This window comes from Neofelis nebulosa, chromosome 3 (assembly GCF_028018385.1).
Source record: "Neofelis nebulosa isolate mNeoNeb1 chromosome 3, mNeoNeb1.pri, whole genome shotgun sequence".
NCBI classification, from domain to species: domain Eukaryota; kingdom Metazoa; phylum Chordata; class Mammalia; order Carnivora; family Felidae; genus Neofelis; species Neofelis nebulosa.
Genome location: NC_080784.1, coordinates 69,961,753 through 69,984,925, shown reverse-complemented (window position 1 = coordinate 69,984,925; position 23,173 = coordinate 69,961,753). Strand labels below are relative to the sequence as shown.

The 23,173-nt window shown below is 38.5% G+C and overlaps 1 protein-coding gene across 16 annotated transcripts in view; it reads left to right on the top strand.

The window, feature by feature from the left end:
- RAPGEF2 (Rap guanine nucleotide exchange factor 2) overlaps positions 1-18,501 on the top strand; it is a 249,805-nt gene extending 231,304 nt beyond the window's left edge. For 8 of the 16 annotated variants that reach the window (XM_058721006.1, XM_058721003.1, XM_058721002.1 and 5 more), the window contains 13 exons: positions 301-541; positions 2,718-3,101; positions 3,981-4,192; positions 4,285-4,408; positions 5,023-5,046; positions 6,050-6,273; positions 7,693-7,899; positions 9,823-9,975; positions 10,748-10,870; positions 12,067-12,292; positions 12,851-13,410; positions 15,328-15,633; positions 16,446-18,501. In XM_058721006.1, the coding sequence (XP_058576989.1) occupies positions 301-541; positions 2,718-3,101; positions 3,981-4,192; positions 4,285-4,408; positions 5,023-5,046; positions 6,050-6,273; positions 7,693-7,899; positions 9,823-9,975; positions 10,748-10,870; positions 12,067-12,292; positions 12,851-13,410; positions 15,328-15,633; positions 16,446-16,471 (2,810 nt within the window). In that variant the 3' untranslated portion in view covers positions 16,472-18,501. The remainder of the gene's footprint in view (positions 1-300; positions 542-2,717; positions 3,102-3,980; positions 4,193-4,284; positions 4,409-5,022; positions 5,047-6,049; positions 6,274-7,692; positions 7,900-9,822; positions 9,976-10,747; positions 10,871-12,066; positions 12,293-12,850; positions 13,411-15,327; positions 15,634-16,445) is intronic. The other 8 variants (XM_058721011.1, XM_058721010.1, XM_058721009.1 and 5 more) reach the window with 3 other exon arrangements.
- The last annotated feature ends 4,672 nt before the right edge of the window (positions 18,502-23,173 follow it).

Sequence of the window (23,173 nt, the reverse complement as noted above, 5' to 3'; positions counted from 1 at the left end):
TAAAGATGAACTTTAGATTTAAATTTTTCCCTTTTTTGCTACCAACCTGAGAATTTTATGTGCTGCTGCTGTGTACTGATGTTTGTATTTGTGGATCATTCAGGTATCTGTGGGGAAAAATATGTTCATACAGCAGATCGGTATGTTGACTTATAGAATCTTTGAAGAAGGATTGTAACGAGGGAGAGATGCAAGTTTAGCATTTATCTTTTCTAGGGAGGTTTTCCTGATTACTTCACTTAATTGTATTACCATATGCTAAAATCCTTTCCACTTACATATGGCTTTTCTTTCCCCCAGACTTGCCAGATCAAGTGTTAAGGGTTTTTAAAGCTGATCAGCAAAGCCGATACATCATGATCAGTAAGGACACCACAGCGAAGGAAGTAGTCATTCAGGCCATCAGGGAGTTTGCTGTGACTGCCACCCCGGATCAGTATTCGCTGTGTGAGGTCTCTGTCACACCTGAGGGTGTAATCAAACAAAGAAGACTCCCAGATCAGCTTTCCAAACTTGCTGATAGAATTCAGCTGAGTGGAAGGTATACAATATATCTGTCCTATTGGATTTCTTTAACCCCTCTTCAAACCCACACCAAAGTCTAAGAGATGAACACTTTCAAAGGGTTTTTAAAATGAGTAAGTACCCCTGCAAACGAGAAAGAAGACTTATCCCGTTCTCCAAGAATTGGTGAATCAAAGGAAATGTACCCAGTAGACTGCTGACCCTCACAAGGATCTCTTAAGACCCTTTTGAAAAGGAGGGCACTGTGACCTGAATATTGTTATTGGCTGTCAGGGCACAGGCAGTCACTTCTTACACTGGCTGTAGGACACCAGGCTGGTGAAGTCACAGAGCTAACGCTGATTCTCTTTCCTGGATGTGTACATTCACAAACATGTTTTTAAATCATATTCTGTTGTCAATTGCTCCTGCCTACTCAACTTTTCTAGGAGCTGCAATTGTTTAGATGGAGATATCAATGACCATGTGGCTGGCTAATGCTGCCTTTTATTGTGTGCTACACTGTGAAAAATACCTCGCTCTAGAACAAACTTTTGGTTGCTTCAGAGCTTAGTCTCCTGCTGCATAAGTGCTTATATCACATATTACTTGCAGGGTAACATTGTACCTGATTTTGTCAGTCTCCTGAATTTCCCTTGATAATATGTAATGTGTGTCCTCAAACCACAAATTAGTGAAAGTTGAAAAAGCAGTTACCTTTTGGCTCTAATTTAAAGACTAGATTCTGCACTCACTGAATATTAAGTATTTTCATAAATCACATTTTTTTTTCTTTTTTTTCTTGCTGGATGGAGTGTTCTTTTTGTACTTGAATTTTCCATAGTATAAATCTGATTTAATTCATTCAAAACTTCCTTTTTCTTGCTATCAACTACAACTTTATTACTCTTCTTCACTTTTACTTTATTTCCAACCCTGACACCAGCAGTTAGTGTTGTTTTAGGAGATCAGTTTTTCTCATTATCATTTGAAGGCACATTGCTATATCTGTAACCACGATGGAGTTCTACAAATCTCCATTGAGGTGCAGATTCATGGCTCACAGTCAAGAAAATTATATATGAATACATGTCATGGGCTTCATGAGTAATCAAAACTGGGAATGTTCAATCTGTGGATGTGAAGGCCTCAAGGTATGTGTTTTCTGTCATGGTCGCTTTGGTGAAAGATGCAAAAGGCCAGTTTGGCAAGACTCCCACTGGGCTCATTCTGCTTCTGTCTTTATGGAATTTGGCTTAGGAAAACATCTGTCTACTAAACCAAAAAAACAACCCCACAGGGCAAACATCTGGATTCTATTTTCAACAAGTTGTTTACAAAGAGAAAGGAGTAATACTGAGTTCTCGTCTCTGTCACTGATAGTAACTACTCATTAATATTTGGGAGCCTCTGTTTCCTCATCCGACAAGAATAATACCTGCCCCACTTACTTGTAGGGTTTTTGTGAAAACCAGATATTTAAAAGTTAAAGATCGGGGCGCCTGGGTGGCTCAGTAGTTAAGCATCCGACTTCGGCTTAGGTCATGATCTCGTGGTTCATTAGTTCGAGCCCTGCATCAGACTCTTCGCTGACAGCTCAGAGCCTGGAGCCTGCTTCAGGTTCTGTGTCTCCCTCTCTCTCTCTGCCCCTTGCTCCCCGCCTCCCCCCAAATAAATAAACATAAAAAAAAAATCTATTTTGGCATTATTGTACTCATAGTATCAGATAGAAGGGAATATCTTATAGGTTTCTTCGGTATTTGAATAAGTTGGTTCAAATTGGATCACGTTTACCTATTAGTAGTTACAGACTCTCTCTAGGAAAACAGGGTGATGACCTGTGTCTGATCTCTTCTGCCTTCCTTAGACCCTGTTTTCTTATTTAAACTGAAATTTTAAATTGAGCTATTTTCTGTCACTTTTAGCAAAAATACATAAAATAATCTGGAAATCAGGGAAGGGCAGGAGAAAAATACATGACAACTGGTACAAATGAAATGACATGTGATTTATTAGCTCCCATCAGTGACTTCCTGATAGGTGATTCTATGAGCTGGTGACTGGGGCAGCAGCTGTATTCTCTGTCCTTGTACAAGAGAATTCTTCCATCACTCACAGCCTGTTCTTGCAAATGTTGTCTACAAAGTAGCATCATTCTTGCAAGTAATGTCATGAGACTGCTGCTTAGGCTTAGAATTGTGTGTTTTTCACAGGTATTACTTGAAAAACAACATGGAGACGGAAACTCTTTGTTCAGACGAAGATGCTCAGGAGCTGTTGAGGGAGAGTCAAATTTCCCTCCTGCAGCTCAGTACTGTTGAAGTGGCCACACAGCTCTCTATGCGGAATTTTGAACTTTTCCGTAACATTGAACCTACTGAATACATAGATGATTTATTTAAACTCAAATCAAAAACCAGCTGTGCCAACCTGAAGAAATTTGAAGAAGTAATTAACCAGGAAACATTTTGGGTAGCATCTGAAATTCTGAGAGAGACAAACCAGCTGAAGAGGATGAAGATCATTAAGCATTTCATCAAGATAGCACTACACTGCAGGGAATGCAAGAATTTTAACTCAATGTTTGCAATCATCAGGTAAGTGAGCATACAGGTCCTAAGATTCAATTCAGTTTGCAGATCAAAAATACACATCAGTCCAGGAACACCGTATAATTTCTATAAGTGTAGTAGCTTTTGATTGAATCATATTGAACAAGTCCTTTTCTCAGAATCCAATGATTCTTAAAGTCTCTGGTGAGCTACTTGTAGAGCCCAGAAAAGCTATATTCACTACTGTTTTTTTAGTTCTGCGACTTAGGGCAAATTATTTTAATTTCTCTAGACATGAGTTTATTTCTCGTAAAGGAACAGTGCCCCAAAGAAGGATCAAGTAGATTAAATGATATTATGTATGTGAACTTCTATCAGCCGGCACAAGGCAGATGCCCACTAAATGTTCATTTTCATTTTCTTCCCGTTGTAAGTGCTTATACTGAGGCCGGGAGACACTACAAACTGAAACAATTAGCAATATTGCTATTCATGGTGATTATGAATCATTGTCTCTCACTAGGAGTTTGATCATATTGTCATTACTGTTAGGACTTTTATTTTATTCCTGTAGGATACTTGGCCAGTCTGTTTTATCACCAGCCTCCTATGTGCCAAGCGCTTCTCTGCGCATGGAAGCAGAGTTGCAAAACAGATGCTACCCTCATGATACTTCACGTTCCAGTTGTTTGTCCATAATAAACAGACTAGAAGGGTCTGAAGGGTAATAACCCTTGGCCCTGACGCTGCTTCTGTCTTCAATTCTCATTACCCAGAATTACTAGTAGTTTCTTATGAATCCCATAAATTGCTATGTATATACAGCATAAACACAGAGGTATTCTACGTTTATAAACAATATGCTATTTTTACTTTCTTTGTTTCGTAAGAATGAGTCATTTAATTTCCTTTTTTTCCTTTCAGTGGCCTAAATTTGGCACCAGTGGCAAGACTACGAACCACCTGGGAAAAACTTCCCAATAAATACGAAAAGCTGTTTCAAGATCTCCAAGACTTGTTTGATCCCTCCAGAAACATGGCAAAATATCGCAATGTCCTCAACAGTCAAAACCTGCAGCCTCCCATAATCCCTCTATTCCCAGTTATCAAGAAGGATCTCACATTCCTTCATGAAGGTAAGTATAAAGTAGATTTTCTGTCTTCACTTGTGGAAGCACACGATAAATGAATGTGATAGGATTCCCTTTTTCTTCTTTGCCAATTATAGGAAATGACTCAAAAGTTGATGGGCTAGTCAATTTTGAGAAGCTAAGGATGATTGCAAAAGAAATTCGTCATGTTGGCCGAATGGCTTCAGTTAACATGGACCCTGCCCTCATGTTCAGGACTCGGTGAGTGTGTCCTCTTCAGTAACACGTGTAGGCTTAGAGAAGTTTGGGTTTAGAGGTCTCCTAATAAATGAGAAATTTTTGAATATTTATATTTGTAGCTTGGCAGAAATTTTATTAGGTTGTGGCGAGAAACCCCTGAGCTCTAATTTGAAATAAATGTCTTATTCGGCCTCAGGTGCACTTTTGACTGTCCGTAAAAAACAGTTTGTCCTGCAGAAATTTTTCATTTGACATGAGGTACAACTATTCCTTACTTGTCAGAACACTGGTTTGTAGAGCTTAAAACTCATAACTGATAGTATGAACTAAAATATGTAAAGAACCCAAACAATATGGGCTCAGTATCCACGCAATGGATTTAGTTGGCAGTGTAGTCAAAAATGATTAATCCAGTGAAGGAGAGGAGTTCTTAGAACAAAAAATTAACCGTATCTGTCTCTTGAGCCAGAAAAGTATTGCGGGTACAGTTGTGTGTGTGAGGTGATTATGCAGTTTAATGTTTGTGAGCTTCTAGTACTGCTTATCCAAAAGTCTAGTCCTTTCTTTCTGAGCTTGTGATCTTTCTGTCTCTCTTTCTACACCCATGCTTCAATCTCCATGGCTCTCACTTACAGGAAGAAGAAATGGAGGAGTTTGGGGTAAGTGGTGGAGACCTTGCAAACCCACACACAATTCTTATTCTGCTCATTGCATTGTTTTCTTACCTGCTGTATTTTCTGATGCTTTGCATTTTCTCTTAACCCTCTTGCTGACTTCACGTTTAATCTGTTGGGGCTTTTGTTTTTGAGGTCATGATCCATGAGAGCTGTGAAGTGGTTGATGATTGTTCTGGGGAACTGTAGGCCAGGCATACTTCTCAGTCTTCAAAAAGATTTTATTTTAATATGATTTGTGTACTTGGAAATGGAGAAAGCCTAATGGGGGGTTACGGGAGGAAGAACATTAAAAGGAAAAACTGTGCAATTTAAATACTATTGCACAGATATTTAAGTAAATATATATAATGTAAAAAGTGCCCCAAGGTGTTAAAACTACAGTTTTTACAGCTCAACTAACTACTGTTTTCATTCTATAAACCGATACTTTTTAAACATAATTCTTAACAATTCATGTGCTAGTTTCTGTATATATATATATATATATATATATGTTTACATTTGCATGATCATTTTATTAACAGATTGACCCATATTACTTTAAAAACTCTTTCACTCAAGGAATAAGAAAACGATTGTGAACAGTGTAGCTAATTTTATTTAAATTTATGTAAAATATCCTCTTTAGGAGAAGTAAATTTCATGTAAATCTCAATGATTTTTAACTGTGTATTGCATGAGCTCCTATATATAATCAGTATTTGCTGGCTTCTATGAAAGAACTGCCTTGAATGCTCTGTAGATGAGAAAAGCAGAATTTCCGAGTTGGACTAGAAACATATATATATGTATGTACGTATGATTCTTTTTTAACTTGAAAAAATTTAATCTATATTAGTCTATATTTCCTTGTAACAGTTTACTTACCAGAATGAGGCATGTGATCTTTTGAACGCAGAATACTTGTGTAAGTTTTGGCATGTTTCAAATAGATAAAGGAACCCCATGGTAGAGTGAGCTGCATATCTGCCTTTTCATCTTCCAGGTCTCTCAGCCAGGGTAGTACAAATGCAACAGTGCTAGACGTTGCTCAGACAGGTGGTCATAAAAAGCGGGTACGTCGTAGTTCCTTTCTCAATGCCAAAAAGCTTTACGAAGATGCCCAAATGGCTCGAAAAGTCAAGCAGTACCTGTCCAATTTGGAGCTAGAAATGGATGAGGAGAGTCTGCAGACCTTATCACTGCAGTGTGAGCCAGCAACCAACACATGTGAGTTTTTCCTTAAAGCGGCTGCAGAATCTGAAATGCAGATTTGTTTCCTGAGCAGTGGTATGGGCGGCGACAAGTGGGGCTTAGCGCCGAGGGGGCAGTAGCATCCTGGCAACATACTAGCCCCTCCCTTGAATGCTGCCTTTGATCCCATGCAGTACTGGCCTAGGCCAGGCCTCCCGTCCAACTCACTTGGCTTGGGCAGGGTGACCACAGAGACTTAGGGGGACGGCTGTTTCCGTTGTGTCTTTGTTGTCTCGCAAAGATACTTCCAAAGTGATGGGCAACCTGAGAGGCGAGAGTGGTGAAGGGCCTGCCTCGTCAGAGGGGTCTGTGACTAGGTGCACCTGCTGCCTTTTATACCCTCAGCCTGACAGCGCCGGCAGGAAGCTGGCCTGGCACAGGAAGCAGTGGTTCTGCTGCACGGTACCAAAACGCAGCCTAACGTGTAGTTTCCCAGCCTTCAAAAATCTGACCGGGCTAGAAATGGGGGCAGTTTTCTGCTTGTTTGCATCTGCATTCGTGTAAGATCGAGGCATTTTCCATTTAGGACACTTCTGTGTCTTTTATGGACAGGTTTGAAGATACCCTTGATAGAATTTAAATGTTAGATGAGTTGAGAAGATTCAAGTTACTAGATTTTCCCAGGACGCTGAAGAGCTTGTCCTCTGGAGTCAGATTGGTTTGAGTTCAAATCCTGTTTGTTTCTCCAGATAGCATCGTCCCCTTAGGCAACTAACTTGAGCTCCCTAATCCTTAGCTTCTTTACGTGTAAATGGAGGAAGTACATCCGTGTCATTGAGTTGTTTTGAATGTTAATACGTTATACATACAGCATTTTTAATTGTCCTATTCAGATTGTCTTCTATATGCCATGGAATTATATAATCAGTCTAATATTCAAGCAGTATTGGTTGCTGTTGGCTAACATAGATAATTTTACCCATAGGAGAGAATTTAAGAGTGAAAAGATTACAGTTAATAAATACCATTTATTAAATAAAAACTAAGCTCATACATGTCAAGGAATTTTGACCTCCATTTTGAAAAACAATCCTAATAATTTTCCTGTTGTAGATTTTATCATATATTTCTGCTTTTTATATACATTCACACAGCATATTGAACTCTCCACATTTTTCTACTTTTATTTTTAATGTGGTATTTAATAGTATAATCATCATTTGTGACAGCTAGTTTCATAAAGTAAATATCTTTGTCCTGTCAGGCCTATATTATTTTCTGTAACTAGGGTTCCCTCCCACCCCCATTTCTGCCCTTTATGTGGATAACAGGAAAAAGACATGATACTCATTTTCGTGTTCTAAAGTGTAGAAAATGCTTATGCAGTTCTGAACTTGTATATAGCTACTAACTTCTGAAATTTCTTGTTCTGTTTTTAAACCAAACAATTAACAGTGCCTAAGAATCCTGGTGACAAAAAGCCGGTCAAGTCTGAGACCTCCCCAGTGGCTCCAAGGGCAGGGTCGCAACAGAAAGCACAAGCCCAGCCACAGCCCCAGCAGCCACCGCCACCACATAAAATCAACCAAGGACTGCAGGTTCCTGCTGTGTCCCTTTATCCCTCGCGAAAGAAAGTACCCGTAAAGGATCTCCCACCTTTTGGTAGGTGATTCCAATCATATCCTCTTTTGAGGCTATTTGGTGTCATGTTTTTCAGATTAGGAAAAAATCCTTATCTTGAATAACTCTAATATACTTGAGTCTCTATTTGATTGTTACCTCTTAGTAAAACATTAATGTTCAGAAAGTTGAATTTTACTGTTACCAGTGGAAGGGACTGTTTACTGTTTATTGTATAGAGTGTCTCCTTGAATCATGTTCATTTGTTATTGGGAGGGGAGGGCGTGTGAAATGGGAGTGTTAGTATATATCTATTAGTTTTGTCCCTTCATGTAAATGGTACAACAAAGTTATATTTCATAAACTGTATGGGTTCTTTTTTGTACATTTATGTGAAAGGAAACAATGTTAATAAAAGGGGGAAAAAAAAAACCTTGTGGTACAGTTTACTTAGATAAAATAGGGTATTGGTCACTGAGCTATTCCTACCCAGGGACACCCTGTCCTTATGAGGTGGGCAAGAGTCTTCCGGTAGGTCCTTCGTATACTTTATCTTTGGCTCTTTCTTCCTGGTCAGCATATATGCCATTTGTTGAATTTGGGGAAGAGTGACAAAAGAATATCTTTGCTTGACATTTCCCCTTTGATTTGTATTTGTATTTGTATTACTCTCCCTATCACAAACTGAATTACAGGTTTCTTTGTCCGTCATCTTATTAATATTCATATCTTCCTAAATCCCCTGCAATCTGACATCTATTTCCTCTTTTACACTGACCTTCTTACATGGAAGTTTATCAGTCTTTCTTTTACTTAAATATAACTTTTTAGCCAAATGTGTAGGTGTGCCTGAATATAAAGCACTTTTTTAATCTCTGCATAATGCTGGCCTTGGAATTTTTTCCCAAATCACAACTATTTATTCGTACAGCTTTAGTGTAGCTAACATTTTCATGCATGTTGTGTATATCAGCATGTATATACATAAATATTGCTTTAAAAGTGGTCTTTAAGTAACTGTATTAAAACAAGATCAGATGTTTACATGAGGTGAAATGAAGGCTTAAATCTGTGTTAAATTTCACCGCCTCCTTTTTAATGGATCCTGGTAAGTCTAAGAACATTAAAACTATTGAAAATACCTGACACTGCCTCAGTCAAGTATTTCTTTGTCGTTCAGAAATAAGGCAATTGAAAGCGCCTCATAAGAATACTAGAGGCTTTGTAAACTATTTTAATGTGACTCCCCCATTTCTAAATATATTTCTTGGGGGGGAATCACCTTATACTGGGATATGTAATCCTTTTTCTTCCACCCTCATCCTTCTTGATCCTACGCTTGGCACTAGATCACTCCCTTCTGAAATCGTCTCCTGTGGTTTCTGTGACACAGGGCACTTCCATGGGTCTACTTCTGCTTTTCTTGCATCTACTTATTTGATCGAATATTAACTTCATGGAATTCCCTAGAACGTTTTTATTCACTTTTCTTACTACCTCTGGTTAGCTCTTGGCTCGTTAGTTTTCTCCCATCATTCCCACTTCTCCTGAGCCAACACATCCAGTAATACCAAAATACCTGTTTGAGTTCACCAAAATACTCAGCCTTGAATTCTAATAATAAATATTCTTAGCTGATCACTTTTGTCCTAAATTCTAATATTTTCAAATTGTTCATTTTTTTTCTTCATTGTTGTCTGATGTCAACATATTGTTGAATGAATGTTGATTAAGATTTAGAATCTAAAGTAAAATACCAAAAGCAGTCTATTTCTAGCACTCCAGCAGGTACCAGTCAGAAACCACATTATAGGTACTGTGTGCCTTCTGTAAGCTTACTGTTTATACCATGATGATATTACAAGTAGGTTGAAACTAAATGTAATATTAAATCATCCAAAAAGATTTTATTCATGTGATTCCTTTTTACTCATGAAAATACATATTTCTTTCTTTCTTTTATAGGCATATACTCTCCACAAGCTTTAAAGAAAATTCTTTCTTTGTCTGAAGAAGGAAGTCTGGAGCGTCATAAAAAACAAGCAGAAGACACTATATCAAACGCATCTTCCCAGCTTTCTTCTCCTCCCACTTCTCCACAGAGTTCTCCAAGGAAAGGTAGAACTAAATTACTTACTGTTTTCCTTTATAGCAATCTATACATTTCAGCTGCAATAAATTCCAGATTTATATATCACGTCATTTTTGATGTTCGGGTCATTTAAAATGATGTCCTATATAATGCCCAATGGATTCCCCCCCTCCCCCCCCACCCCTCCGGTTTATAAATTTGGAAGAATTTTGGTATTTCTTAATAGTAAATTGTGTTAAACTACATAATGCCGTTTAAAACATATATATATGGTTTTTATTGATTGTAAGTGTGGAAATAAGTTTTATAGTAAAAGGTGTTCTAACTAAATATAATTATATAACATTAATTGCAGAGTAGAAAGCTTTAAAAACATAAGAAAACTAATATCTTCCTGATTTATTTTTTCATTGTATTAACACGGGTCTTGATTATCTTTTTTTTTGTTGTTGCTATTTTATTTTCAAAGAGATTAAATTTTTAGGCAAACTCACTTCTTTATGTTGATGATTTCTTATATTAAAATAATAGTAATTTTTTGCTGAATAACCCTCCAAGTTCCTTTCTCTTTCCACCCTTTAACTGAATGGGTATAAACCAGTAATAAATGGCTAAGACAGTTTTCTCTAGAGGAAGGCCAAAAAGATGAATAAATTGTTAGATTTCACTGACATAACAAATACCTTTTCAGCTTTACTTCTTAGATATTTCAGACATGGATGCATTTTGTGTGCGTATCAGTCTCTCCTGTCCTTGTTAAATGGATACATCTAAATTCTTTTCTCATCCTGTTGTTAGGTGGCAGTGACAATCAGCTGAGATCTTTTGGCTCCGGGCAGTTGGACTTAACCAGTTCCTCCTCTTCTCTTGGAAGTGAGAACAGTAACAAGAATAACAATGCTCCACGGACCTATGGGATAGGTGGGGTTTACAGAACCAAAGACGGGGTGGGAAAGAGAGGAATTTTCTCATTATTAGTTAAGGAAAATGGGAGAATTCCTCTAAACATCAAGTGCTCCACCCAAGTGATTATTTTTCTAGAGGTGTTTTTTTGAGAGGACTGTTCAGGGAACGCTTTAAATCTTGTCCATCAGAACTTTCAGTGTCCTCTAAAAAAAGACTTCTCATAGATGAATGCATTAAATCTTATCAAGACCTGTGCAACCTTTAAAAAATAAATCAGGAATTAACAAGTTACTGAAAGGATGGGGAAGTACTTATAGAAGGTAAATTAGCAACATTTAGGTGTTCTAGATTTAATTTTTTTATTAGGTAAGTGGCATTGAAAAATCTGCATCGCATACACATGATCATATAAAACCAGTATTTTAAGTAATGTGAGATCTATAGTAATATTGTTTAAAAAATGAGTACTGAGAAAGAAGATTTGAATTTTTTCATTAAAAATATCAAGACAAGCACCTCTTTCTTTGTGGCTTTCAAAATTATTTTTAGCAGCAAAGGAGAGTTAAGGGTCCTTCAGGACATCTGTTTAGACATAGTGATGGTCTAGGGAGAAACTGGAGATTTTTGCACATTACATCCTCCAAAACAATTGGCTTCTTTGCGATTCATCCAATATAATATTAATACTGAAAAACAAATGGCAAAAACCCAAAGGTATTTTCTTCAGGTATTTCAGGTATTATTCTTATATGTCCACTTGAAATGGTAAGACAGATACTTCGAGCTGAATATTCTGTGCCATAAAGTTCTAAAAATTAAAAACTTCATTGGAGATTACTGACTTTGCAGTTAAAAAAATACTTTTAAACTTGATCATACTTATTCTTCTTAGTTTCTTTTATATAGACTAATAGTAGTATTATTTATACCTAAAGGAGCTAAGAATAGTCAACTAGTGCCATGATTTCTGCAAAAACACATAACAGTGTTTCTTTTTTTCTTCTTTAAACTTTCATGAAACATGTTAAATTTCATTTGAGTAAAAGTTTACCTTACCAGTCACCCAAGTCTCCACAAGTAAAACGGTTTTTCCCTCACTTCAATGGTGGTACCTTTGGCCTGCATTTTGGTTTTGCTTCTATTTGGTAGGCTTCAGTTTTATGTTGTAAACCTATGGTGTCTAATTAATATGGTCGTTATTTCCCATGCAGGCTACACTCTGGCTCCCAGTGGTACTGTGGATAATTTCTCAGATTCTGGTCACAGTGAGATTTCTTCACGATCCAGTATTGTCAGCAATTCTTCCTTTGACTCAGTGCCAGTCTCGCTGCATGATGAGAGGCGCCAGAGGCATTCTGTCAGCATTGTGGAGACAAACCTCGGTGTGGGCAGGATGGAAAGGCGGACTGTGATTGAACCAGACCAGTACAGCTTAGGGTGGGCAGCGTTTCTTTAGTGTTCTTTTACATTCCTTCTTCCATCCTTTAAAAATTAGTCCTTTATTCTGGATGTGGATTTCTGTTATTTTACCTAATGCCCAAGGAATGCTCACCCATCCCAGTTCTAATTTTTACAATTTCTAGATTAAGTTCCGTGCAATCTTTGTTGTATGCACTGCTTTTCAAGTTAGCTTTATTCTTGGAATACAGTTGCTCTGTGCTAAAGGAAGAGGCTGGTTTCAGGATGTACCAGATCCTGTGTGTGCACTGCCTCCCTGAAATCAGATTATGTTGACTCGTCCTTTAACCTTCTAAGGAAAGGGTTCCTTTATTATATATAAGCAAGTTGTTGTTCTTTTCCCTCTGTATTGTGGATGACAAGGTGCGCAAACTGGATGTGGCAGAACCGGCCAGGAGAATGAAACTCGGGGGTGCTTTTATCCTCTTCCTGTGATGAAACAAAGCCACCTTTCTGGGGGGGAGAAAACGTATTTTGGTTTTATATCATAGATTAACAATCTTGCACTTTTTCCCCTTTTCATTTTCAACCACGTAGGTCCTATGCACCAATGTCTGAGAGTCGAGGCTTGTATGCTACAGCTACGGTAATTTCTTCCCCAAGCACAGAGGAACTTTCCCAAGACCAAGGGGATCGTGCATCACTCGATGCTGCCGACAGTGGCCGTGGGAGCTGGACGTCGTGCTCAAGTGGCTCACATGATAATATACAGACCATTCAGCACCAGAGAAGCTGGGAAACACTTCCATTTGGGCACACTCACTTTGATTATTCAGGGGATCCTGCAGGTTTATGGGCCTCAAGTAGCCATATGGACCAACTTATGTTTTCTGATCACAGCACAAAGTACAACAGGCAAAATCAAAGTAGAGAGAGTCTTGAACAAGCCCAATCCCGGGCAAGCTGGGCATCTTCCACAGGATACTGGGGAGAAGACTCGGAAGGTGACACAGGCACAATAAAGCGAAGGGGTGGAAAAGATGTTTCCATTGAAGCCGAAAGCAGTAGCATCACCTCTGTGACCACAGAAGAAGCCAAACCTGTTCCTACGCCGGCCCACATAGCTGTGACGTCGAGTACTACAAAGGGACTTATTGGTAAGCTTATTAGAGAGCTTTGTCAGATCTCACCTTTCAAAAGTAAAACTATGTGTTCATGGTTCTTTTCCTCATCTTGACCCACCCATTGTTGTCGGGGGCTTCCAAATTAGCGGTATGTTCAGGATTTTGAAATAAGAGTAGTCAAGAGCCCAGGTTCCGTGGTCAGGTACATACAGATATATTCCAGCATAATAAACAGTCTGTACATTTTAGCAGTCAAGATCAGCAGATTATCATTATGGATGTTTTCTTACCTTTTAGGCTAAAAGTATCAGAAGGATGCCCATTCTTTCTAAAGGAAGAATTTTTTGCGTAATTGGAGCTGTTTTAAAAGTTCTATTTTGTTCCTTGAATTCCACTTAGAACTTGACACTTTGCATATATAAATCTTCCATTCACTTTTGTTATGCAGACAAGTCATGTGCTGCACACTGTAGAACAAGGAAGAGGGTGCTGAGAAGTAACATAAAGCATAAGAGCATAGGCTACGAATTTGGCGGATTGGGGGTTGAATCCCTGTTTGGCTCTTTACTAGCTTTGTGACATACGGGCAAGGTACTAACCTTCCTTTGTGAAACGAGCTTAATAATTTCTATCAATACGGTTGATGTGGGGATTAAAGGAACTCAATGGAAAGCACTTAGAACTGTGCCTAGATAGTAATTTATAAGTATTTGAAAGATGTTTTTGCTTTGCTGCTGCTGTTTCTCTTATGAAGTCTCTCATGTTCCCCCATTCCTGTCAGGTTGTATTTTCTATTTTCTATGGCATAGTCAACATCTACCTAACTGCAGTGTAGGAATAAATTACAGGATACAGAGTCAGAGACTCTATAAAAATAGAATGGAATTTATTAATAGGGAAATTGTTATTTTGCCATATAAATAGTCATGGATGGATAACAGTTAATACCTTGTCTTGGGTTGCAATTTTTAAAGCACTTTCTTTTAACAAACTAATACTTAGAATTTTTATTGCAGAGACGGGAATGAGTTTCATTCCTAATAACTGAATCTATGAAGTTCCAGAAAATAAAACTCTCATTCTACTTGGCTTCACAGATTTCATGTTCTAGGCCATGAACATTAATAAAGGACTTTAAAAGAAATACATACCTTATAGTTTAGAGTTTTAAAATTTGTGTCAATTTTTGCACGACTTTTCCAAATTTAATTCTCTTTTCCAAAGTGAGGTCCAAGACCTGAAAGTAATGTACGATTGATTTTCTGCCTGACAAGGGTAAATGCCCAGGTAATATGGAGTAGCCTACCTTGTCCTTAGGGTAGGGGGAGAAGGAGGAAGGAAACTTTTAGCAGGCACTACTAATATCTCCCAGGCATAATACTAGGATTTTATGTTTTCTCTTTCCTTAAACTTTCCAATAAACCCAAGGGTTAAGTGTTAACCTTATTACTATTTTATAGTTAAATGCAAGATCTGAAGTAGTCTGTTTAGTAACATCTCTCACCAGTTATTTTACCATGGTGATAACCGTTGAGAATACTTGGCGCAATTAACATCCATTTCCTCGCCTGCCATATCCCCCACACAACATAAATCACATTTGTCATTGCACGGTGTTTGCTGTCTCAATAACTAGTTTTATAATTAAAAAAAATTTTTTTAATGTTTTATTTATTTTTGAGACAGAGAGAGACAGAGCATGAACGGGGGAGGGTCAGAGAGAGAGGGAGACACAGAATCCGAAGCAGGCTCCAGGCTCTGAGCTGTCAGCACAGAGCCCGACGCGGGGCTCGAACTCACGGACCGTGAGATCATGACCTGAGCCGAAGTCGGATGCTTAACCGACTGAGCCACCCAGGCGCCCCAGTTTTATAATTTATCGTAAACATTTGTGGCATGAAATAATCGTCCACAAAATTTGCAATGACTGGTACATTGTTTTCACTACAGTGCGGAAGGAGGGCAGGTATCGAGAGCCCCCGCCCACCCCTCCAGGCTACATTGGAATCCCCATCACTGACTTTCCAGAAGGACATTCCCATCCGGCCAGGAAACCTCCAGACTACAACGTGGCACTTCAGAGATCTCGGATGGTCGCCCGACCCACCGACACAGCTGGGCCTTCGCCTGCACAGCAGCCACACGGGCCTCCAGCGAGCGGCAGGCCAGTGAACAAACCGCAGTGGCATAAGCCCAATGAGTGTGACCCGCGCCTCGCCCCCTATCAGTCTCAAGGGTTTTCCACCGAGGAGGATGGTATATATATGCATTCTTAAAACCATAGCATTAGTGTGTTCACTTATTCTGCCTGTGAGCTTTCGAGGGCATTTGTTTTCTTAATACCTTGGTCAGCTGCGTCTTTAGCCATGTCCTACATAAGGAACATTTTGTGTTCAGAGTTTGTTCGTTCCTGAACGTGTTTAGAAATACCAAAGATTGCCGAGGGGACACTTGCAATAAAGTGTGTTACATGACTAGATTTCTTACTGATTCTCAAAGTTTCTCTGTGGAAATGTATTTGGACTTTTAACGAGATCCGAATGAAAGTCTGATAAAGAAGCATACCTTATAGCTTCTTTGCCGCCTTTCTATAAATCTACCTGGCCATGCTGGAATGAGGGTGACGGAGATCATAATCATAATGGAAAAAAGTAAAAGACAAAAAATGAAAATCACTTCTAGTCCTACCTCTTGCAGATAGCCATTATTAACATTTTGTTACATATCCTTCTAGATTTATTTGTGTGTGTATATTACTTAAAGTCCCATGCTGCTTCATAATTTTCAATTAATTTATTAACTTTGCAACCAGTAAGCATACGATATTTATATCTTCTACTGTGTATATTTAAAGATATGCATCATATGTACTTTTTTTAAAACTTTAGTATTAATCATTACTTAGAGAAAAAGGGAAAAGATTTTAAGTGAGCTATACTAAAAACATAGCTATGGTATTTTTATTTAACCTATCAGTGAATGTATTCTCTCTAGCAAAGAAATGACTTGCCTGCTCACTTTTTTTTTTTTTTTTCCTTTCCTTCTTTTTTTCCTCATTGTGTTTGCAGAAGATGAACAAGTATCTGCTGTTTGAGGCACAGGCTTTTCTGGGTCCAGAGTTAGCCACCTAAAAGGAGAGCACAAGAAGACGTCCCTAGCAGTGGAGCCGTGGAACTCGCATTCTGAGGATGGTGGACCAGTTTGCCTCCTTCCCTGCCTTAAAAGCAGCATGGGGCTTCTTCTCCCCTTCTTCCTTTCCCCTTTGCATGTGAAATACTGTGAAGAAATTGCCCTGGCACTTTTCAGACTTTGTTGCTTGAAATGCACAGTGCAGCAATCTTCGAGCTCCCACTGTTGCTGCCTGCCACATCACACAGTATCATTCCCAATTCCAAGATCATCACAACAAGATGATTCACTCTGGCTGCACTTCTCAATGCCTGGAAGGATTTTTTTAAATCTTCCTTTTAGATTTCAATCCAGTCCTAGCACTTGGTCTCATTGGGATAATGAGAAAAGCTAGCCATTGAACTACTTGGGGCCTTTAACCCATCAAAGAAGACAAAGAAAAACAATGAAATCCTCTTGAGTACAGTGCTTTGTCCACTTGTTTACAATGTCTTTTTTTTTTTTTTTTTAAATGAATTTAAAGATTGTGTTCAGAGAGTAAATGTTCTATCCATTTGATGATCACAGTATTATTTTGAACCTTTAAGTAGGGTTGCCAGCCTGGGTTTCTAAAAAACCAAATATGCCGGACAGGGTGTGGTCACACCAAGAAGAGGGAAGACCTGGCTTGCGACCCTGTCTTCCCGTGTCCTTCTGGCCTCACCCGTGAAGTGCCCTATCCTGGAAGTAGAAGATGTTAGCCAATTACTTAGATACCAAGACACCTCATCCACTCCTTCCCCAGTGGGTGGGGTTCTTCTGTAAAACTGTTTGCACATGGCCAGGGGAGGGAAAAAGGACTCTTGTGTCCTGTGTCTGAGCCTTATGGAGTGCAGGACAGTGTCATTTGAGGGCGTGTCCTGCTCCATCGAGACGGATGGCAAACCCCGTTTTTTTAAGTTATGTTTCTTTGATTTTTGTTAAATTAGTTTTAGGGATTTTTTTTTTTTTTTTTCGTTTTTAAAGAGAAACGTTTGTAACTGGATAGGATTGCAGTGAAAGCAGCTTGGGATATTGGAGCTAACGCCAGCTGTTAATACTGCTCTTTCGAGACAGCCTCCCTGTACCGAACTGGCATTAGGGAATAAACAAGCCTTTAACGTGACAGAGGAACAAAAGATCAAAAACCTGATTAGACATGCCAGCCTTTGCGAGGTGGGTTAGTCACCAAAGACTAACCTGGAAGTGGCTTTATGGACGCCGCAGATAGAGAAGGCCTACGTGTAGCAACCACCTGCTCACAGCTGCTATTAACCCTATAGTGACTGAAATGACCCCTCCACTCTATTTTTGTGTTGTTTTTGCACAGACTCCGGAAAAGTGAAGGCTGCCAATCCGAGTAGTACTCAAATGTGAGGAACTGCTGGTCTTGGATTTTTTTTCCATTAAATTCAGCTGATCATATTGATCAGTAGATAAACGTAAATAGCTTCAAATTTTAAAAGTCAAATTGCAGTGTTTTTTCACTGCATCAAAACGATGTCAGTGCTTTATTTAATAAATCTCTTCTGTATCATGGCATTTGTCTACTTGCTTATATATTACATTGTCAATTATGCATTTGTAATTTTCCATGTAATAGGCATTATTTGCCAGTTTTCTTATATAGGCTGTGGACCTCATGTGCAGATAGACAGAAACCTAGCTCTACCACAAGTCGCACAAACGTTATCTAAGCATTAAGTAATTGTAGAACATAGGACTGCTAATCTCAGTTCGCTCTGTGATGTCAAGTGCAGAATGTACAATTAACTGGTGATTTCCTCATACTTTTGATACTACTTGTACCTGTATGTCTTTTAGAAAGACATTGGTGGAGTCTGTATCCCTTTTGTATTTTTAATACAATAATTGTACATATTGGTTATATTTTTGTTGAAGATGGTAGAAATGTACTATGTTTATGCTTCTACATCCAGTTTGTACAAGCTGGAAAATAAATAAATATAACATAAAGCCTGGTCTCTATCCTTAATGAATCGTGCATGCTTTTTATTACTGAAGTGTGATAAGGCCTTTGGGTCTTACTGCAGGAGCAAGCCCTCAGAAGGTCAAGGAGATTTAGCCTAGTTAGTATAAAAACTACCTAAAACTATTCGTTTAGGTAGCTTAGATATTAGGTAGATACTAATATCACAAACCAAACCACATTCGGAATTCAGTGTTTCTTGAGATTCAGTGAAAAATAATGATCCATATATATTTACAGAGCATTGGTCTCTTCTCAGCTCTTTCTTTTCCAATAAAAATTTCTGTGGGACATATTTTAATTCCCAGTGTGCATAATGAGAAACAGGACCTCAGAGAACATAAACTGTTATTCACGATCATGACCACTAAGTTCAAGGTACAATGTAGCTAATGATTTGAGACTTCTGAGTACATAAAATATTGTTATGTCTAGGAGTTGTGTTATTTGGTAAGTCTGAGTAATGCTTCAGTCTATCAGAAGGGCACTTAAAAGGTAAAAATCAGTTCAGCAGCAACCTATTTAAGCACTTTTGAAATCAAGGACTCATTTCTTAGCCTCAAGCAGACATAAAGAAAAGTGGTACCACTCACTGGGAAGCCTCAGAAGCTGGAGTGGAAGCATATGGGAGCACGTGCACAAAATGTGAGAAAGTCTAAAAAGGAGTCAGAAGTTTAGCCCTACTACTCAAGTGGCCACTGGCCAAACTTAAAAAGCTTTCTGAATCAGCGTTTGTGCTAGCTGTCTTGGTGAGGACATTTTGAAAATCTGGCCATCGAAACAATTGGAGAATTAAAACGAGTAGCTTCAACCATACCTTTTAAAAAATGAAGGTATTGTGTATAGATGTGTTGTTACGTGTTTGCCTCTATTCGTTATAAAAGCCATTCATTACTCAGGGACACTCTCATCAAAACAACCACCTATGCTTTAATGCAATGCTCGATTTAAATTTGTCATTCAAAAAGCTTAATTTTCTCCAATCGGGCTGGAAAAAATTAAGAATCTGATGCTAACAAGCTCTTCATCCTTTTTGTATTCTTAAAACAGGAAAATGACTAAACCACGATGCCCATTAAAAACCCTTTTTTATTTTAGGTTACCTTTAAGTAGGCAAAGACTTGTCTCTGCTTCAGGGATTCAAGAAATCCATGTTCATCAGATGTAATCAACAGCAGTGACAGAGTTTAATCCGTGTCCTGTTAGTAACAGAATTTGGTCGTTTTACGAATGTTGTACAAGATACTTTGTTGGCAAATATCTGATGCTCTATCCCCTAATCAAAAAGGCAACACAGACCCAAGTCTGTTTCCATGCACACAAGTTAAAGCCCTCCAAATATTCTCAGCTTAAACCTGTCGTCCTATATTGGGAAGTAATAGAGCTTATGTTCATCTATGCTTTAATATATTTTAGCTCCAGTTCACTGATACTATCCCCCAAATGTTCCTGAGTGATGCAAGCTTCTGAGAATGTGTGTATCAAAGCCTGGTAGGTCTGTGTACTAATGTATTAATGCATTATTGCACTGTTTTTGTCAAAAATAGTAAGCTCTCTGAGTCCTTGATTCTGTGATCTAATTCTCCTTTAACAATAGCTTACTCAAAGAATAAGAAAGTGAAGCAAGTTGTTGATGGAGAGGGAAATGATTTCATGAATATTCATAATGTCAAGAAGAATGTTGAAAGGGGCAGTAATGTAGCTTTAATGAATAGGACTGTAGCCAAGCTGACATGACTTTCAAGAAAGACTGTAAAGCGAATGAGAATTTACCCAACTGAAAGGGAGACAGACACACTGGAACTGAAAAATAATTTGTGAATTGCACTTTTTCAACGTTCACGTTTTTTTGCAAGCAGGATAAAATTCCTGCCTATGATTGAAATTACACTCATTGCCCAGTTTTTACAATGCCATGATTATATAACAGGAAAATTTTATAGAGGTGATCAAAACATTGCATGCAAGGTTAAAGAGTCGTAGAAAAGGCTTTATTTCATGGGCAATCAATGAGGTCATAACGATTTTCATTGTGGGAAAAATAGGGTATAGATATAATATCAAAGTAAACAACGTCAAATGACCAATTTTATAGAGGAGGGGAAATAATGAAATAAATTCAGTTCAGGGTACTCCACAACTCCAAAATAAAAGCAAGTTCCGTTTTTTCTGTAAATAGTTCTATAAAATTTAAGGAGCTTTGTTAATAACATTAACTATTTGACCTAACACTGAGTAGTTGCCATGAAGTATGGTCTGATGCGAACCAATGAATTAACGGTATAGCAGAATATTTGAGGCCTTCCTTAATTTATATAGATATATAATTTATGCAAAACATTTTTTCAGATAAGATTATAAAACTGATGTAGGATTCAGTGTCACGTGTAGCATTGAGATGAAAACGTGTGCAGTGCTTCCAGATGTAAATGAGTTGATTTCAACCATATTGTACACTTACTATGCTCTACGTACTTTCTTCTAGATGGTGGATATAGATTTCATTAATGTGAAATGAGGTGTCTTTTAATTACAGTTTTTTTGTTTTGGTTTTTGCAAAGTGTCTCCTGTTTCTCAGGCCTTAGAGGGGAGAACTTAGTGATCCTAATATCTTATCAAGTAGTCTTGATCACTGCTGGATCAAAGGCGATACCAGTCCCAAGAGTTGCCCATGTAGGTTTGCCAGCAATGTGTAAGGGGGTCCTTGACTAAGCACTGTGACCAGTAGGGAAAGTAACAACCAACTTGAACTCATCACGTTCTCTTTGGGGTATTTCTGTGAGAAGGCAAAAAAGAGCAAAAGCTATACTCAAATCAGTATACAGAAGCTGTGAGACGAGAGAAGTGATGAGTATGCAGAAATCACAAATAAGTAGGGGTCTCTGAAGTCCAGCAAGGGATTAATCAAAGACAGGAGTGACGGTAAAAGCTTAGTGTAACAGACACCTGTTTCTTAGGAAGCAACCAACAATATGTCTTCATTGTACCTGAATAGATTTCCAGTCTCGGAACAACCCCCTTGCAGCTTGGCTCTGTGAAATGTGTTTATTCTTCCCGCAACCAGGATGAAAAGCCTTTCCCATTCTTTGTGTTTCCTTTTCTGATAACTGTTCTTCTCAGCACCTAGAAAAATGCCTGGGATATTATAAAGGTTTTTAATACATGAATATTTTACCAAGAACCCTAAACGGCCCAATTTACACTAATAGATTGGACAATCAAAATCAGCCAATGTGCATTTATTGAGGGGCATCTATAACTGCCCAGTACTGGTAAATATTCAGAAGTGACATAAAGTACTTTGTTAAAAAAAATTATTTTTTCTTTATTGAGGTATAATTGACAAATACATGACTCTTAACAGGACTAGCAAGGATTAAGATTAACTAAAATGGGGGCACCCGCGTGGCTTAGTCTGTTAAGCATCCAACCCTTGGTTTCCACACAGGTCATGATCTCATGATTTGTGAGTTCGAGCCCTGCATTGGGCTCTGCACTGTCAAGGCGGAGTCTTCTTGGGATTGTCTCTGCCCCTCCCCTACTCATACACTCTCTCAAAATAAATAAATAAAACTTAAAAAAAAAAGACGAAGAATAAAATACTATTTAAGAGTTTTGGGTGGCTTCAGTTCAGATAGGCAAAAGATCAATAAAGACTGAAACATCCATAAAGCGGTGTTCAGTTCTCCCTTGAAGTATCAGGAAGATTTGATGAACAAAGGCATTGCCTATGGGACACTGAGGAGACACACTTAATTAGATGGACATCAGAATTAGGAGAAATTAGTGGAATAATTAGGGGAATGTGAGATTACATGTAACAAAATAGTTACAGAGATTGTATTTCTTTTAGGGGATCAGAGCTTATAAAAAAAAGGGCAAGAGCAAAAGGATCTTTGATGAGACAGTATTATTAAAGAAAGATCTGATTTGGCAGGACTACAGGATGTAAGGGTGAACCAGGGAGAAGGTAGTTTGCACAATAATCTAGGCCTGGGCTAGTCAAGTCCTGGAAAGCGTGTCAGGGGAGCAGAAGCAATTCAAAGGGGGGAAAAATAATAGTACTTGGTATCCATTAGGATAGGATAAATTAAAAATTAAGCCCCTCTCCCCACCAAAACAAAGTCTTAAAATTCTTAGTCTGAGTACTTAAAGGAAGTGGGGCGTCTGGGTGTCTGAGTTAGTTAAGCGTCTGACTTCGGCTCAGGTCATGATCTCACAGTTCATGAGTTCGAGGCCTCTGTCGGGCTCTGTGTGGACAGAGCTCAGAACCTGGAGCCTGCTTCAGATTCTGTGTCTCCCTCCCTCCCTGCCCCTGCCACTCCCCCACTCATGCTCTTCCTCTCCCTCTCTCTCAAAAATAAAGAAAAAAGATAAAGGAAGTAACGTTGACAAAGATAAGGAAGCTGCAGAAAATACTGATTTTTTAAATGAAGTCAAAAAAAGATTTTTGTCCAGGGGATTCTACTTTATGTTCTACTTTATGCCCATCATACCTCCTGCACCCAGGTTGAAGAAGGCGGTATTCTACCCTACTTAGGTACCATTATTGGTGAGTCCTCATGGCTTATTCACTACGTTTTCCAAAATGTGTTTGATTCATTCTTTTATATCACTGTCTAGGTTTTAAATCTTTGAGGGCAGGCTATTACACCTAAC